The sequence below is a fragment of the Dipodomys spectabilis genome, unplaced genomic scaffold, assembly GCF_019054845.1.
Source record: "Dipodomys spectabilis isolate Male_0828 unplaced genomic scaffold, ASM1905484v1 ptg000073l, whole genome shotgun sequence".
Lineage (NCBI taxonomy): Eukaryota > Metazoa > Chordata > Mammalia > Rodentia > Heteromyidae > Dipodomys > Dipodomys spectabilis.
This window is the reverse complement of record NW_024870750.1, coordinates 514,598-532,809: the sequence shown is the minus strand read 5'-3', so window position 1 is coordinate 532,809 and position 18,212 is coordinate 514,598. Positions and strand designations below refer to the sequence as shown.

Here is an 18,212-nt window from a genome sequence, read left to right as displayed (position 1 = left end):
CCTTTAGGACACATTCCAGACTCAAACTACAGTACGCACTGAGTCAACTACTTTGGCTCTCTAATGACCATAAAGGATAACCCAATGAGTCACTAGATTTTCAGTAAATTCAAGAGGATGAAAGTTTGCAATAAAACACACACTCAAGGGCCAGAACTGGTGATCCATGACTATAATCCCAACTACTGAGGAGGTGAAGGTAAGAATTCGTTTCCAGGGGCTGGGAAGGTGGCTCAGTGGTAGAGTGCTTGCCTTGCATGAATAAGGCCCTGGGTTCCATTCCTCACCACCACATAAGCAGAAAAAGCCGGAAATGGCACTGTGGCTCAAGTGATAGAGTACTAGCCTTGAGCTGAAGAGCTGAGGGACAGCGCCCAGGCCCAGAGTTCAAGCCCCATGACCGACCAAAAATAATAATAATAATAATTAATTTCCAAGGCAAACACACAAACCATAGCTCAAAAAGCACTAAAACCAGTCTAGTGGGGTGGCTTACACCTATGATCCCAGCTACTCAGAAGGCAGAGCAAGGCCAACACAGGTAGAAAAATTATAGGGACTCCACTTGAACACATAAACAGAACATGTACCTATGAGTCCAGCTACAGGGAGGCCTGCCCCAGATAAAAATGTGTGACCTTTCCTGAAAAATAACTAGAGCTGTATGTAGGTGTGGCAAATGTTAGCGTGCCTGCCTAACAAAATCCAAACCCCAGTACTGAAGAGGAAAAAAATAAAATAAAATCAACAAGGAAAAAAAAAAAACTAAGTTCAGGGGCTGGGGAGGTGGCTCAGTGGTAGAGCGCTTGCCTTGCATGCATGAGGCCCTGGGTTCAATTCCTCAGCACTACATAAGCAAAAAAAAGAAAAAAGCCGGAAGTGGTGCTGTGGCTCAAGTGGTAGAGCGCTAGCCTTGAGCTGAAGAGCTGAGGGACAACGCCCAAGCCCAGAGTTCAGGCCCCACGACCAGACCCAAAAAAAAAAAAAAAAAAAAAAAAAACCTAAGTTCAGAGCTGGTAGAAAAGCTCAAGTGGAATAGCACCTGCTGGGCAAGTATGACAAACCCCAGTACCAAAAGAAATAATTGGTTTTAGGTTTTGGTTTTTTTGCTTGTCCTGGGGCTTGAACTCTGAGCCTGGGTGCTCTTCTTGGGCTTATTTTGCTCAAGGCTAGTGCTCTACCACTTGAGCACCACTTCTGGCTTTTTTGAGTAGTTTATTGGAGATAAGGGTCTTAAGGATTTTCTTGCCAGGGCTGGCTTCAAACCACAATTCTCAGATCTCAGCCTCCTGAGTAGCCAGGATTATAGGCATGAGCCACTGGTGCCTGGCTAAAATAGTTTTTAGTGGTCAAAGTCAGTTCATATTATTATTAATGGTTTTTCTTTACTACACTGAGATCAAGCCCTAGATATAAATTTGGTTCCCATCTATCCAATTTTAAAGTTAAGATATAATTAAAAGAAAAAATGCACATGCTTTAATTGATGATTACAAAATGAAGTAGAAGATAGAGGATGACTTGGTTACAGGAAATCTCAGCCATTCAATGAATGAGTCATCCAGCACAGCCTAGTTTTCTGAATTGGTAAGACACATCAAAACAGATTCAGAGGTTAATTAACTTGGGTGTAAATATTTCCCAAGTAGACTGAGCTTTTCCCAGTCTTCTTAGAGAGTCTTTTTTTTACCTAATATATCCTTTTGGTAGTTTGTTGCTATTACCAGTAAACAGCAATCATTAGTCTTTTGTTTTGTTTTGTTTTACAAAGGGAGGGATGCCAGCAGGATCAACTAAGGGTTCCTACCTTAAGAGCTCCAAGCCTTCAGGCCTTTCACTCCAATTCCTGTGTCTAAAGTTATAGTTCTCCTAATTCTTTTCTAGCTGTCAGGTAATCAGGAGTCACTTTCACTGCTGGTTACAGCAACCTCTCATCCCATTCTTTTCTTGTGTGCTGGAACTAGGGCTTGAACTCAAACCTCCATTAGCTTTTTGTTCAAGGTGGGGCTCTACCACTTGAGCCACACCTCCACCTTTTGGTTTTTTGCTGGTTATTGTAGATAAAATTCTTCCCCGGGCTGGCTTCAAACTACAATCTTCAGATCTCAGGCTTCTGAGGAACTAGTAGTTTATACGTGAAAAAATAAATTACCAGTATCCAGCTTATTCTATTCTTAATGTGCTATTCCTAATATATCATCTATGGATCATTGTCAAATTACAGCGAAAAAGTTAGGATTGCATCTAGGAAAATAATATGTTCTGAGATAGGGTCTGGTCACTTATGCCATCTGTTCTGGTTGCTAAGTGGACATTTCTGCTAAGTTCCAGATGGGAAGAAAGACCCACAGGCACTCAGTGATAGATCTTGATGCTGTCTATGATTCTATCCTCCAAAAGTAAATCAGACAACCATGTGACGTCCCTAATAAATTTCTGTCCAGACCACACAATAAAACAAATGCCAGTAAAATGTTTCACTTGAGAGATCAATCCAAAAACTAGAAAAATGGTCCCTATTTTACATAATGGCATGATATATTTTACACAGCTACATTATTTAATGGTACAAAGATGTGTATACTTTACACAAATATGTATGATTTTTAAAAAAAATTAAAAAACTTGAACTGAGAACCAGTAGCTCACATCTGTATTCTAGCTACTCAGGAAAGTAAGATCAGGAGAATCATAGTTCCAAGTCAGGCCAGACAGCAAAGTTCAGGGGGTGGTGGTGGCTCAAGTTGTAGAGTCCTAACCAAGCAAGCTGAGCAGGCTAGGCTGGAGCCCTGATTTCAAATCTTGGTACATATTTTTAAGTTTGAGAGGGGAAAAAATTAGCAAATAGTTGGAACATGTTAAATTATAAGTTTTTAAAGTAATACTTCTGTTTAGTAAAATACAACATCTCATTCCTTTCTTTCCTAAGCTGACAGAAGCTATATTAGGAAAGATCTCTCATCATTACTCAAAGGGAAAAAGAAAAGTGCCAATATTTGACTAATGTAAAGATTTATCACTTGTTTAAACAGTCCCGACAAGCTGAAGTCAAAGCATTCAACATAAATGACTATACTTAAATTCTTGGGTTCTACCCAAAAAAAAAAAAAAAAACGTTTATTTAACCTTGTTTGTCAAACCTGAGAAAGCAAAAACACCCGGGTGCACTGGGCTATGGGTTGACATTAAAAAGCAAAGCAAATAGATCATGAATTATCCTTGTCATGCTTCTACTGCTTAGGAAGGAGGCTGGCCCTCAGCTATTTATAAATGTGGTGCTCAAGCAAAGGGGGCCCTGGCACTGCCATAGTTGTGAGGAGCCCTATGGCTGGATGGACCTCCTTGCTCCACAAAGCAGGTTCCTTTGGGTGCCATCAGGAAAAGGCCTGTGAGGATTTCCAGCCTTCACCACACCACCCTGCGATTCTATATATGGAAACATCCCATCTTAATGATTTCAACCTCAGGAGCACCAATGCCCAATGCCAGCCAGGAGGAATGAGGAAGCGGCCAGCTTTTCTCTTGCTCCTGTAAAGGCACAACTTGACTGTCTCCCAAGGCCCCCTGCCCTGGACTGCTGGACTGGACCTTATCATCAAAAGGCAGCCCAGAGCTCTGCCCAGTCTTGAAGGCTTGCTGTGCTAACAGGGAACAGCTGGAAGAGGACCCTGCATTCTTTATTCTGCAGAAACACTGGGGGCTCTGTTCACCCTCCTGCAGCAGTGTGAACCAAAGAATTTTCTCCCTTCCAAAAAAAAAAATTACACACTAGCAGACCTCCCTGCCTCCCCCCCCACACACACGCACAGCCTCCGATTACTGTGAGGATATAATTTCAGTCTGTCACCATGTAGGCTAGCAAATGGCAAACTGCTGGACCTTTGCGAGAGAAGATTACATTCTATACGAGTGGAGGTGTCTGTAAATACCAGCAGGGTACCGGGAAACAATTTTGTGCCATTCAGGAAAGTTTCCTAAGGAAAAGCGTTAAGGAGCCCAATTCATGCCTGCTCTTCCTCCAAGATCCTTATCAATACGGCGGACGTCACCACCAGTGTGTAGCCACGTCACATCCCCACTGCAAGTGTCATTTTAATAGCCTGTAGCGTCACCTACATATTATTCTGAAGACAAGCCTCTTAAAACCGTTATATCTGTCTGGGGTAAGGGGGAGGGAGGGAGAATCATAGAATCGCATTTGTAGGCATTCTTCATACAGCCCGATTTGAGTTTGTAGCCATAGGGCAATCCCGGGGCTTTCACATGTGTTGCTGAAATCCAGCGAGCCACGTTGCCCAAAAGAAGGGAGGGTGGGGGCGGGAATGTTAAGGGAGGGAAACACACACACACACACACACACACACACACACACACACACAGAAAATCCAGACTCTACGTGACCTGACTTACTTATTTCCCAGGAAACTGCATGGGAGAAGAAAAAAAAAAATCAATCATTCACGCTACCGTGGCTACCACACGGAATAGGACTAAGGAGTTCACAGTGGACAAAACCCCCAAAGCGGCCAGCGGAGGGGGAAACCGGATCGGGGGTACAGGCTAAGATCCCGAGGGGCTGGCGCGATTGGGGGGTGGGGGGGTCTGCGCTGCGGCGGGCGAGGGGGGGCGGGAGGGGGCGGGGCCGGATCTGAAGCTAGAGGTGCAGGAGGAGGGGTGAGGCTCCAGGGTGGGCTGGGGGGGGGGGGGCGGGAGGACGCCCGATGGCGTCGCACTTACCCGGGCTGTTGGCCTCGCCTTCCAGGACGTGCAGCTCGGTGCAGTCGGCCAGCGAGTGCTCCAGGCAGAGCTGGAGGAAGCGGGCCTGGGTCTGGCTCACGCGCTTCAGCAGCGATAGCAGCGCAACAGTCTGCTCGCACTCGTTCCAGCCCTTAAACCAGCCCGCCAGCACCCCGACCTGGTCGCGAAACATCATGGTTAGGGGGCCGCCCTCCGTCTATTCCAAGCCCCCCTCGGTACTCCCGCCCGCCCCAAAGTTTGGCAGAGCCGCAGCCCCGTGGCCGCCGGAGACGCGTTCCCGTTCCAAGGTGGCTCGGGCGCCGGGACGCGGCAGGTACTGCCTGGGCTGCTGCCTCTCCGGTCCGCTGGCGGTTACGTTCCGGTGATTCTGGCTGATTTCCCTCGGAGACGATGACAGACAGTAGCACGGAAGTGTTTCTTTATAAGAAAAAAAAAAGCGATTTTTTTTCCTATCCCTGACAAGGCACACAACTGAATGAAGAATGCTCTCTTTTTCCCCCCCTTCTCGCAGCTTCGGGATGGTGGTTTCCGGCGTCCCGGGGTCTCCTCCCCGCTGGGGCGGCTGCTCGGACCTTTCACACCCGCATTCCCGAGCGGCGATCACCACTGGAAGCAGAGAAAGAGCTGCAGTGAGACCTGGGCCAGAGGAGGAGTGCGCCCGGGTTGGGGGGGGGGGAAGGAGGGGGGCAATGGGGAGGGCCGGGGATGGGGCTGGTGGGGGGCGAAGGTTGGGGAGGGGGTGTAGCGCAAAGGTCGAGCTCCCCCTCCCCGATTCCAGCCTCCCCTTCCGCACCGGGATGCGGAAGATGGGTTATTTCCCAGCCGGGAATGGCCAGAAGCCTCCTTCCCAGGTGCGGGAGGAGACCCCGCGGCTCCCTGTTGCTGCGGCTACGATCGTCTGCGGGGCTCCCCGCACGCCCCGCCCGGGGTGGCCTCGGGGGTTGTGCCTGCGAACGCCAAGCACTAGCAACAGATTTTCCCCGCGCTGAAAACTTGCACTGCGGCGGCGAAGGGGCGCGGGGGTGGGGGTGCGGGCTAATGCAAAGCAGGGGCGGAGGCAGCGGCGGTTCCCTCCTCCCTCCCCCTCCTCCCCTCCCTCCTCCTCCTCCTCCTCCTGGAGAAGCCACCGAGCGGTTGCAGCTCCATCTACAGCCACAGCCAGCATCTCCACCGTCAGGCGCCCCTCTGGATTTAGGCCGCGAGCAGCCGCGGCAGCAGCTCGAGACAAAAATAAACTCTTCCCCCACCCGAAGCTCCGCGCCCAGCGGGCGGCGGCGCGGCGCGGAGCCCGGACTCCCCGGCGCAGCGCTGCAGCCCACCAGGGAGGTCGCCCGGGGCCTGCTTCGCCGGGAAGCGGCGGAGGTGTGCGTGCGGGTGCGCCCGTGTGTGGACGCGCGCGTGTGGAGTCAGCGTCCTGCCCCCGCCGCCCGCCGCCCGCCGGGTCTGCCCTCGCCCCGTGCCTCCTCGGCCGGAGACGGCGCGGTGGCGGGCGCACGCCAAGCACCCCGACAGTAGAGATTTCCCCCCCCTCCTCTCACGGCTTTCCCGAGAGGATTCCTGCCGTCGACAAACGCCCCCTTCCCCCCCCCCGTAATGATTGCAAAGAAGAAAGTTAAGCTTTGGGGGCTCCCCTGGTGCGATCCCCGTTCTGGTGGCCTCCAGCGGCGGGGAGAGGAGTCACTCGGACGGCGCAACTCTCTCCCAGCATCCTGTCTCTGGGTTCCTAGAACTTCTTGGGGAAAGGGACCCCCACAGTGGGCGGAAGGGCAAGTCCGGGGCTCACCTCGGCGCGGCTCATCCCGGCGGCTCGGGGGGCCCTCGGCGCGCGGGTCCGGGCCGCGGCGGCTCTCAGCGGGGTTGGGGGCGCCCGAAGCGCGGGCTGCGGGCCATGCCGTCGGGGCGGGCGGCCCGGGGAGAGGACGGCGCGGCGGGATCGGGGCGCTGCCGCCGCCGCTGCTGTTGTAGCTGCTGCTGCCTCCAGTGTCGGCTCGCGGAGGACTGAGCCGCCAGAGCCGGAGCTCCCCACATGCTACTGATTAACATACACCATTACATCATGGGCTTGGCAGGGAGCGCCCGGGCTGGGGGGGTGGGGGGGAGGAACCTGGGCGGCGGCGGCGGCACGCGGGGGGAGTCGGGGGAGGATCCCCAGACCCGACGGGCGGGAGGGGGGCGGATTCCACAGAGGGGACCAGAAAAGGAGGAGGTGGAGGGGGTGGAGAGCGAGGGGGAGGAGCCGGATGGCGCAGAGGGGTCGGACCGAGGGAACCCGCGCGCGCGGGTAGAAGTTTGGAGAAGGGGCGGGGTCCGGGCGCGTGCCTCCCCGCGGCCGCCCGGGGTGGGGGTGGGGGGGGTTCTAGAGGGGCTGGGTCACTGCAGCCTCCCGAGTCCCGCGAGGGAACGGGGGAGGGGGAGCGGTGCAGCCACTCGCTGCTTGTCCTTGGGAATGAGGTTCGCCGGCTTGGGTGACCCTTCGGCCCCGCTGGGACCCGTGGACACCCGGAGTCACCGCCGCTAGGGGCTTGGATGGGTTCCCGGGGTCGCGGACGCGAAAGGCGCTGGAGGGCGGAGGGCCGTGCGCAGGACTGGACGGGGCCTGGGAGCGCGGCCCCGTGCGGCCGGAGTCGGAGGAACGCGTGCAGGGCCGGACCCCGACACCCCACTCGACCCCAGTCGGGGGGGCTGGGTGCCTTTTGCTTCTCAGACATTCACACACACACGCGCACACACGCACCCCGACACCCTCTCCCTGGCCTCGCTGTCCCCGAGGGAGACAGCGGATTTCGCAGGCTCGCCCGCTGCGAGGCTGCGACTCTGGGCCCGGGGCGGGGCAGAGGACACCTGTCCGCACTTGCGGATCGCGGGGTGTGCAGAGTGTGCGCGACAGGTGGGGCCAGGCTGGGCTTCCAGGCGTCCCGGGCCCAGGCGGGAGACCAGCCGTCCGCGCTCGTTAGGCTGGAAAGTGTCTCCCGCGAGTCCGAAAGTAGAGGATAAGCTAAAAATAGCCTAAAACTTAAAAATCGCCGGACCTTCTTCTCATTCGAAGGGAGCATGCCCAAGAAGGACCTGGTGAGCCTATCTGGAAACACAGCCTTCGAGAATTTTCTCCATGGCACGTTTACAAGGAATCCTTGTAGTCACCAGGAAAACAAACGCAGCCTGGCTAGCCGGCCTTTGCGGCCCTCGCTGATCCGCTAATCCGGTAGCTGAGATGTTTACTCCACTACTGAATACGAACGTCTCTCAGTTCCCGCATCGGACCTGGAATATTTTCTAAATTTGTTATTGACATTATAAAGGTGATGTACAGATGGGGTTACAGTTACCCAGGTCAGGCAGAGTACATTTCTTTTGGGATAATGTCACCCCCCTCCTTTGCTTTCTCGACCCTGAATTGTTCATCCTTTCTTCTCACTTCAGATATAATTTCTTGTCAGACATATCGCAGCATCTACCCTATTGTTAAGTTTTTTTTTCTGTTTGCGCCTATACTGGAGCTTGAACTCAGGACCTGGGTGCTGTCTCTAAGTGTTTTTGCACAAGGCTAGCACTCTACCACTAGAGCTACAACTCCACGTAGGGCTTTTTGGTGATTAATTCGAGATAACAATCTCACAGACTTTCCTGCCCAGGCTGATTTTGAACCGAGATCCTTAGATCTCTTCTGAGTAGCTAGAATGATAGGCATGAGCCACCAGCATCTAGCTCATCTCTTACTGTTTTGAAAGGTTTGAGCCACAAAAAATTAGGTGCATTACAATAGAATGTGTAATTTTTTAAGTTCATTATTAACTAGCCATGAAAGAAATCTGCATGATTTGATTAATACTGTCCTATGTGGAAAACAAGAATTCTAGAGTTAATGCTTCATTTTTGTTTTGTTTGATTTCATAGCCTCAGAAAGGCCTGATAGCTTTTTCTCTAAAATAACGATGGGTTAGCTAGTCCTTATTAATAGCTTCCATTAGGAAACAAGGGAGAGGATTAGTGCATGGTCTCTCTATGTAAGCCTTGCTTGTGAATGTAAGCCAAAGATGTTTTGGAAGCCAAAAGGGTTTTGGAAGTTCCTGAGTGAATATCCTAAAGGAAAGCAAGTAACTTGCTTATTGTCACCTGCCACTTAGTAAACAAATGGTAAAACTGAAAAATAAAACAAAAATATTGCCTGGAGGCAAACATTTTAGACTTCTACTTACGCTGACAAATGAAAATAGTGCCATCTACTGGCAGACAGAGATCCTTACAGCATCGTGCTAGGAAAAGATATTTTTGTTCAAAAAAACCTACTGTAGATCTTTGCATGGCATATCCTTAATTATTTAACATTAATATAAAATAAAATGCCATAGATCCACTACACATTTAAGTATATAAACATGTAATTAGTTATATTAAGATATAAATAAAATTCGTTATTTTATATGTAGAATATATATAAGAAAGGGTGACATTGTCCAAAAAGAAATTACTACCTGACTTATGTAACTGCAATCCCTTTGTGCATTACCTTTTTTAATAACAAAAGATTTGAAAAATATTTCATAAATAATAATATAACATACCATTTATCATACAGTATATATATATATATATATATGTATGTATGTATGTTAAGAAAAAATGTGAGATGACACCAAAATGGTAACTATGGTGATTTTTCCTCTATGGTAGGATTAGTAAGGACTATCTTATTTCTCTATATATTCTAATTTTTCTACTGTAAGTTTTAAAATTAAAATGCTGTATAAACTCAGGGTTACAGATTTAAATTTAGAAAGTGTCCTTAAAAAAATACTATACAGGCTCAGGATATAGTTCAAGAATAGAACATTTTCACCCCTGTGTTGCATTCCCAGCTCCATAGTGCATTGAGGGGGTCCCATATATAACACTTAGGTCTCCATCCCAACTACTGTTTGTGAGCCTGACTTGTGTTTACCCTATCTTATCATAGCCTCTGGACACTGTCTCTCTGTCTCAGCTCTGTGGTTCCACTGGCCAGATCAGCCTAGCATCTTCTGTGTGTGGATAGACCTGTGACGCTTTTCTGGTCCTTTGGGCTGGCATGCTAATACTCCAGTCTTGGGCCACTATCTGCTCTTCTGAACTTTAACATTCATCAATTCATTCAACAAGAAGTGTTTGTGGGGTATAACACACTGTAGTAGGCAAATGCAGCAAATAGACACCAAAGTAGAAGAGTCATGGTCTCTCCAACTCTAGTGGTAAATCCCGAATATGTAAATTATGCACATGCACATGTGCATATGCACCCCCTGTGAACACTACACCTGTGCCATGTGAAGTGAGCCCATGGGAAGGCAATTAAGAGACCAGAAGTGGTAGTTGTTCTCCCGGAAAAGAGAGAAAGGGACTGTTGAATCTGTTGTCTTTTTGAGCTGGCATTTTTGGATGAATAGTTTCAAGAGACAGGTGATATTTTAAACTTGATGACATTTACTTACACTGAAATAATTCAGTTAAAATACATAAATCCAGGAACCCATAGCTCACGCCTGTAATCCTAGCTACTTGGGAAGCTGTAATCTGATGATTGTGATTCAAAGCCAGCCTGAGCAAACAAATCCAACAGACTCATCTCCAACTAACCAACAGGAGGCCAGAAGTAGAGATATGGCTCAAATGGTAAACATTAGTCATGAGTGAAAAAAGCAGAGACAGAGACAGAGACCTTGAGTTCCAGCCATAGTTCCAGCACCAAAAACAAACATACATATATACATGTATACATACACGAAGTAAATGTGACAAATGTTGGAGCAGGTAGTATAATGGGTATTGTATGTTTGCAGATTTTTTTTTGCTAGTCATGGGATTTGAACTCAGGGCCTAGGCACTGTCCCTGAGCTTCTTTTGCTCAAGGCTAGTGCTGTACCACTGGAACCACAGCACCACTTCCAGCTTTTTCTGTTTATGTGGTACCGAGGAATCAAACTCTACGCTTCTTGCATGCTAGGCAAACACTCTACCACTGAGCCACATTCCCAACCGATGTTTGCAATTTTTTTAAGAAGTTTTCAAATTAAGTGGAAAAGTTTTAAAAGACAAATAGTTTATAAACAGTGTCTGCAAAGTCAAAAGATGCACAAGTCCTTAGTAAAAGCTGTCACTGCTTTGGCTCTAAGAACTAAGACTGAGTTTGCAAGCTATCAGTGCTTCTCACAGTGGGGTTCACAAAACCTGAACGTTAGAATCTCTTGGGGCCTTATTAAAATTCCAGATCCCCAAGTTCCTCCATAGGAGTAAATCAGAATCTTGAAAGTCCCCAGGTGAGCCTCAATTACAAATGTTGAGCAAACTTCTCCATTATGAGATGCACCTGGAGCTTTTATTAACCACACACATTTCCAGACCCATTTGCCTGTTAACTCTTGATTTACTGGGCCTGGGACCTGAAAATCTGCATACATAGTTAATTTTGTAGTTTATTTTTTTAATTGGGCAAGTTTAGAAAACACAGAAAACTCTGAAAACACTATAAATTGGTGCTGTCTTGCATGCAAAAACATGACAGGTTTAGCTGAATGCTTAATTCCGCCTAATTCCCTTCATTTGTTTTGTTTTGTTTCTGCCAATCCTGGGGCTTCAACTCTGAGTCTGGGCACTGTCCCTGAGCTGCTTTTGCTCCAGGCTAGTGTTTTACCCCTTGAGCCACAGTGCCAATTCTGACTTCTTTGAATAGTTTGTTGGAGATAAGAGTCTCCCAGACTTTCCTCCCAGGCTGGCTTCAAACCACGATTCTCAGATCTCTGCCTCCTGAGTAGCTAGGATTATAGGCATGAGCCACTGGTACCAGCTTCTCTATGTCTTTTTCTGTCTCTCTCTCTCTCCCTCCCTCTCTCCTCTCTCTTTCTCTCATTCCCTCTCTCCCTCTCTGTCCTCTCTCCTCTGTCTCTTCTCTCTTCTCTCCTCTCTTACTAGTAATGGAGCTTGAATTCAGGGCCATGTGATCTCCCTACTCAGCTTGTTTTTTCATAGCTAGGGTTCTACTCCTTGAGCCATGGCTACCATGCTAGCTAGCATTTTACTAGTTAATTGGAGATGGAGTTTCCTGTCCAGCCTGGTTTTGGACCTCAGTCCGCCAAGTCTCAGCCTCTTGAGTAGCTAATATATATGCATGAGTCACAGGTGTCTGACTTTTCTTTCCTTCCTTTGTTCTTTCCTTCCTTCTACCCTGCCTCCAAAAGAGAAGGAGAGAGGGGGGGAAGGAGGGAGAGAGAGAGAGAGGGAGAGAGAGAGAGAGGAGAGAGAGAGAGAGCCCTTGCGAATTTGCTAAGATAAGCCCTGGAAAGGTTCCTGGGGAAACCCTGTGTCCTTCTTCAAGCAGCTGTACATTAATATCCTACAGACATCTATAGCATATTTAGACAAAGAAGAGTGTCTGTCACTGAAATCAGGTTTTAGCTGGGTACAGTGACACATGCCTGTAATCCCAACTACTCAGGAAGCTGAGGCAGGAGACCTTATGAATTAGAGGCCAGCCTGGGCAACATAGCAGAACTCTGCCTCAAAGGAAAAGAAAAAAAAGTGTTTGTTTGCAGTACAGTGGGTTTTCAGGCTGGACACACTGGAGATACACCATTCCCATGCCCCCATAAGCCTGCCACCTGTCATTAGCATACTTCAGGGGCTCTTTGTCTACAATGGAGTTAGATAGAGGCCTACCTCTAATTTTTCAGACCCTTAAGGTACACTTCTCTTTGACAGAGTTCTAACAATATAATCCAAACCAATTAACTGGTGCAGTTACTCAAGTACAAAAAAATTTAAGCAAATGAACTACAATTTCAAACACAAATGCAGATGGATTCACACTTCTTAAAAATAAACAAACCTGTGAAGCATTAATTATCATTTTTAACAAGAACATCTCATAATCTATCATAGACAAACTTTCAAGTAAATACAGTCAAAAGGTTAAATACAAGCACTGCAAAACCACTCCTATCTCCAGGATTGTAAAAGTGAGACTTTTGTATTCATGGCACTTCTTTTTTTTTTTTTTTTTTGTCAGTTGTGGGGCTTGAACTCTGGACCTGGGCGCTGTCCCTCAGCTCTTCAGCTCAAGGCGAGCGCTCTACCACTTGAGCTACAGCGCCACTTCCAGTTTTCTGGTGGTTTATTGGAGATAGGAGTCTCACGGTCTCTCCTGCCCGGGCTGGCTTTGAACCGCGATCCTCAGATCTCAGCCTCCTGAGTAGCTAGGATTACAGGCGTGAGCCACCAGCGCCCGGCAAATGTAGGCTATGTCCCTTGCCAAAGATGGTTATTCACCTAACTATTATGACAACATTTTCTCATTTTCTTTTCTACTTTTGTCACTTATACATAATATTTGCATTTTTTGCCAATACTGGGACTTTTTTTTTTTTTTTTTGGATCTGGTCGTGGGGCCTGAACTCTGGGCGTGGACATTGTCCCTCAGCTCTTCAGCTCAAGGCTAGCACTGTACCACTTGAGCCACAGTGCCACTTGCGGCTTTTTTCTTATGTGGTGCTGAGGAATCGAACCCAGGGCCTCAGGCATGCAAGACAAGCGCTCTACCACTGAGCCACCTTCCCAGCCCTCATGGCACTTTTATGAGAGGAAGAAAGTAGAAATTGCTTACACTGGAAGTCATCAAAACCTTATTCTGACCTTAACTATTGATTCAAGAATTGCCTACACTGAAAGTACAATTAAGATGTATCCATAGGTTGTGAAAAGCAAAAACATACAACTCTAAAGAGACAGTCTGATAACCTAAACAAAGATCAGATTCTCCATTCCCTACATAATTTTAAATTATATTTTGTTATGTGTAAGTAACTGTACCAAGGAGTTACCATTCAACATGTCTTTTGACAAGTACAATGCATCTTAATCAATGTTATTCCTTTTTCTCTCTCCCAGCCATTCCCCTCAATGTTTTTAGTTTCAGAGGAGATTAATTGAATATTATGACTACATTCACCACCACCCCAATCCTTCATTACCTCTTCCACCCCCAATTATTTTTCCAGTACTAGTGCTTTGTTCCTGTACTCTTGCTTAGCTTTTTTACTTAAGGATGATGCTCTTCCACTTGAGCCATAGCTCCAGTTCCAATTTTTTCATTGGCAATTGGAGAAGAGTCTCAGATTTGTCTGCAAGGACTGGCTTGTAATTGTGATCTTCAGATCTGTTTCTGAATAGCTAGAATTATAGGTGTGAGCCACCAGCACCTGGCTTTTCCAATATCTTTTAAACAGCAAGTTCTGTATGATGAAACCATCCCATAATTTTGGATACCAACTACTGTCCCCTATTCAGGCACTACTGTTGCACAGGATTTATTAGATTAGACCATGATTAACCTGTTTTAGTCGTTATATGACAACCTGTCATTGTAACAAGTATCTGAGACATACAATAATAAAGAGGAAGAAGTTGCCAGGTGTTGGTGGCTCACACCTGTAATCCTAGCTACTCAGGAGGATCTGCAATCTGAGGACCACAGTTCGAAGTCAACCAGAGCAGGAAAATCCATAAGACTATCATCTCCAATTAACCACCAGAAAAATCAGAAGTGTCACTGTGGCTCATAATAGTCTATCACTAGTCTTGAGCAAAAAAGCTGAGGGACAGTGCCCATGTCCTGAGTTCAAGGCCTAAGACCAACATACACAAAAAAGCTTCCTTTAACTCACAGTTTGGGAGGTTTCACCCATGATAGATTAGCCCCTTGCTTTGGGCCTGTACCTCATGGCAAAACCATGTGGCAAAACAAATCCACTCACCTCTTGGCCCAGAAGTAAGAAAGGAGATAGTTCAAGGGTACACCCAGTGACCTCAGAGCCTCCCACTAGGCCCTATCTTTTAATAGCTCCATAATGTCAATAGCAGCTGGGGTCTTCAAGGGACATTTGACATCCAAACTATAGCAACTTGGCATTTTTCGTATCCTTGAGATGTTCCCAGCTAAAACAAATGTATAAGAAATTGCAAGATTTCTCAAAGCCTTTGCTATGCTAATGTTCACTGTGATTCTTGTAAATATGTGCTGTTCTTAACTTACTTGAATACAGAACCTGTATTTCACTGGTGGAATGCCTATAGTACTCATGTTGCCTGGGACATATTTCGGGAAATAATAAGTATGACAATAGGCTAGCAAAAAGCAACGAAATTGGTGAAAGACTTCAGAAAGCATACTTACAGTCTCATGCTGAAAACCCATGTGTTTTCCAAACAATGTAGGAGGGTGGCTAGTGATTAGAGCTGAAACTTCAGACAAAACAAAACAAAAAGCCAGGTGTGGAGTCTCACACCTGTAATCCTACCTACTCATGAGGCTGAGATCTAAGGATTGATGTTGAAAGCCAGCTCTGGCAGGAAAGTCCAATTAATTACCAAATTAATACAGTCAACCACCAATTAATCACCCAAAAAGCTGGAAGTAGAGCTGTGGCCCAAGTGGCAGAGCACTAGCTTTGATAAAATAAAAGGCTCAGGGGCAGGGAATGTGGCTTAGTGGTAGAGTGCTTGCCTAGAATGCATGAGACCCTAAGTTCAATTCCTCAGTACCACATTAGCAAAAAAAAAAAAAAAAGGCTCAGGAACAGCACCCAGGACCTGAGTTTAAGCCCCAATCCTGGCACAAAAACAAAGACTAGGTTGATACCCCAACTCTATAACCAGTAGCTATGTATTATAGGCTAATTACCCCCTCTCTTTCTTCTCCATTTTCTATTTGCCTGAGTAAATGGTGTCAAGATTATACGAGATAATATCTAACTGTATTGACTAGAATCCAGTTAGGAGACAGAAACCAAATTGATATTTTTTATCAGATTATTAATATAAAGACTTATTAACTGAAAAGTCAGAAAGAAAACCCAGAGGTAAAACAGAGGTAGCAATATAGCAGCCACCATCCTTAGGATAAAGAAACAAAGTAATGTTCACATTATTTAGATGTTTGGAGGCTGGGCCCTCCCAGAGCCAAAGGGCACACTCAGACCTCTGGTGGGGACCGGGGCATGTGGCTGGGCTGCAACTGGTGGGGGGAGGGGGCTGAGAAGCAGGTTTGACAAATGTTAGAAGAATGGCAATCTGGATCACCTACTGGTTCTGGAAACACCCATGACTGCCACAATGAAGAGATGCTGAGGACAGTCACAGGAACAGGAAGTGACAAGTGCACACAGAAAGCACCCAGGAAACAAGCAGAATCGGGGAAATCCCTTCTTCCTGTCTTCCTAGCTCATTCCATTGCTCTAAATTCCAGTGCCTCAAAGGGAGGCAGCTGGCAACACATAAATGTGGATTTTGCAGAATCCCAGCCCCAGTAGCACAAAGCAGAGGATTGAATGGAGAATTTGGAGCTGAGAGACAAAAGCTCCATTGCTGATATAAATACAACACATTTAGAGCCAAGAAAACATATATAAGAGCTATTCTTCCTCCCTGCTAACTGACTGGCTCAGTCTTGAGCTTTGCACATATTTGCAGAATTGCTGTAGGATCTAGCAATGATAAAGATTTTAAGTGCCTGGAATTTCAATGAATTGAATTAAACAAGTTAGGCATCTCAGAATGTCTTAAGACTAAACTCTTTGTTGGTGGTGGTGGTGGTTGTGGGGCTTGAACTTGGGGCCTGGGTGCTGTCCCTGAGCCTTTGCTCAAGGCCAGTGCTCTATCACTTTGAGCCACAGCTTCTCTTCTGGTATAATATGAAAGGAAAGAGGTTGAAGAGAAAGGAGATGCACAAGTATTCTTTGGCTGTCTTAACGACATCACTCCAGCAATTGTTCCTATTAACTCTAGCTACATCAACATCTTCCTCTTTACTAGATCATTCTTATGAGCAGGAAAATGCTACCGCTAGCTCTCACCTTAAACTACTCAACCCAGATCCCTATAGTTATTACGTCATCTTCTTCCTTCCGTTTATAAGAAAATCCTCAAAGGATGATTTCAATTTGTTGCCTCCAAGTTTCTTCCTCCCAAACTCATGACTTAATTCCAGACAGATTTTTACCACACATGTATCTACTACCCGAATTGTGACTAACCAGGCCATACATGATCTCTGCATTGGTAAACTTAATGGTTAGGTCTCAGATCTTGGCATAGGTCATTTTCTCCTCACTCAAATTAATGTTGCAATTGGTGTCTAGGAACATAGGTGATAGTGGCTTGAGAAGAAAACTAGAAGTTTTTTAATGTTCCTTCCATCAGGAGATAGATACCATGTCTGCTTCCCTTGAACCTGTACGGGCTTGTGACTTTGACTGATAGGGTGCGATGAAGATACTAGTAAAATCGAAATGATCTGCAAGGTATGGAAACAAAAGGTTTTTCTTTGTTGTTGTTATTGGGTTTTTTGTTTGTGTTTTGTTTTTTTTTGTTGTTGTTGGTTGTGGGGCCTGAACTCTGGGCCTGCGCACTGTCCCTCAGCTCATCAGCTCAAGGCTAGCACTCTACCATTTAAGCCACAGTGCCATGTCGGCTTATTCTGCTTATGTGGTGCTAAGGAATCAAACCCAGGGCCTCATGAATGCAAGACAAGCACTCTACTACTGAGCCATCTTCCCAGCCCTGTTATTGTTTTAATGTTCTGTGTGAAGTTGTTTTCTTTTTTCTTTTCTTTTGTTCCCCCTTTGGTTTATCCCATTGTCACAGTATTTGGTTTTGGTACCCTGTGTCTTTTTTTGGGGGGGGGGAGGGGGTCCGGTCATGAGGCTTCAACTCTGGGCCTGGGCACTGTCCCTCAGCTCTTCAGTTCAAGGCTAACCCTCTAGCACTTGAGCCACAAAGCCACTTCTGGCTTTTTGCTTATGTGGTGCTGAGGAATCGAACCCAGGACCTCATACATGCAAGGCAAACGCTCTACCACTGAGCCACCTTCCCAGCCCCACCCTGTGTCTTGTATGTATGTTTATATGATTTGGGAAGGGAAGGGGAACAACATAATGGTGAGACAAAGGACAAAGGGTGAGCCAAGGCAACAAGGATACTGACAATATGTTGGAAATGAACTTTACAACTTGAGGGGGAAGAATTGGGGGGCAGGGAAAATGGGAGAAAAAGGAGGGAAGGGGTAACAATGTTTGACAAGAAATGTACTAATTACCTTATGTATGTAACTGTAACCCCTCTGTACATCATCTTGACAATAAAATTAAATTTTAAAAAATGTTATGTAACGTCCAAAGCAAAATTATTGTACCCGATGTCCTAAGTCTAGGCACAAAATAAGGATGTGCTCTCTGTCTGCTTCTATTGAATACTGTTCTGAAAGTTCTCTCCAGGGAAATTAGTCAAGAAGAGAAAAACGAAGTCAACTTTCAAATTTGACTTGCATTTGACATTATCTCGTATACAGGCAGGCATAAGGAATCCTCTAAAAAACTAAGTTCAAAAAATTTGAAAAGGTACACTATCAATACAAAAATCAATTGTATGTCTAC

The 18,212-nt window shown here is 46.6% G+C and overlaps 1 protein-coding gene across 4 annotated transcripts in view; it reads right to left on the bottom strand.

Annotated features, from left to right (window-relative positions):
- Samd4a (sterile alpha motif domain containing 4A) overlaps positions 1 to 6,758 on the bottom strand; it is a 227,698-nt gene extending 220,940 nt beyond the window's left edge. The window contains exons 1-2 of one of the 4 annotated variants that reach the window (XM_042682597.1): positions 6,542 to 6,758; positions 4,738 to 5,364 (exon numbers count right to left, since the gene is read on the bottom strand). In XM_042682597.1, coding sequence (XP_042538531.1) covers positions 4,738 to 4,933 — 196 coding nt within the window. In that variant the 5' untranslated portion in view covers positions 4,934 to 5,364; positions 6,542 to 6,758. Of the gene's footprint in view, positions 1 to 4,737; positions 5,365 to 5,551; positions 5,723 to 6,541 lie in introns of those variants that run through there. The other 3 variants (XM_042682599.1, XM_042682600.1, XM_042682598.1) reach the window with 3 other exon arrangements.
- Between the last annotated feature and the right edge of the window lie 11,454 nt (positions 6,759 to 18,212).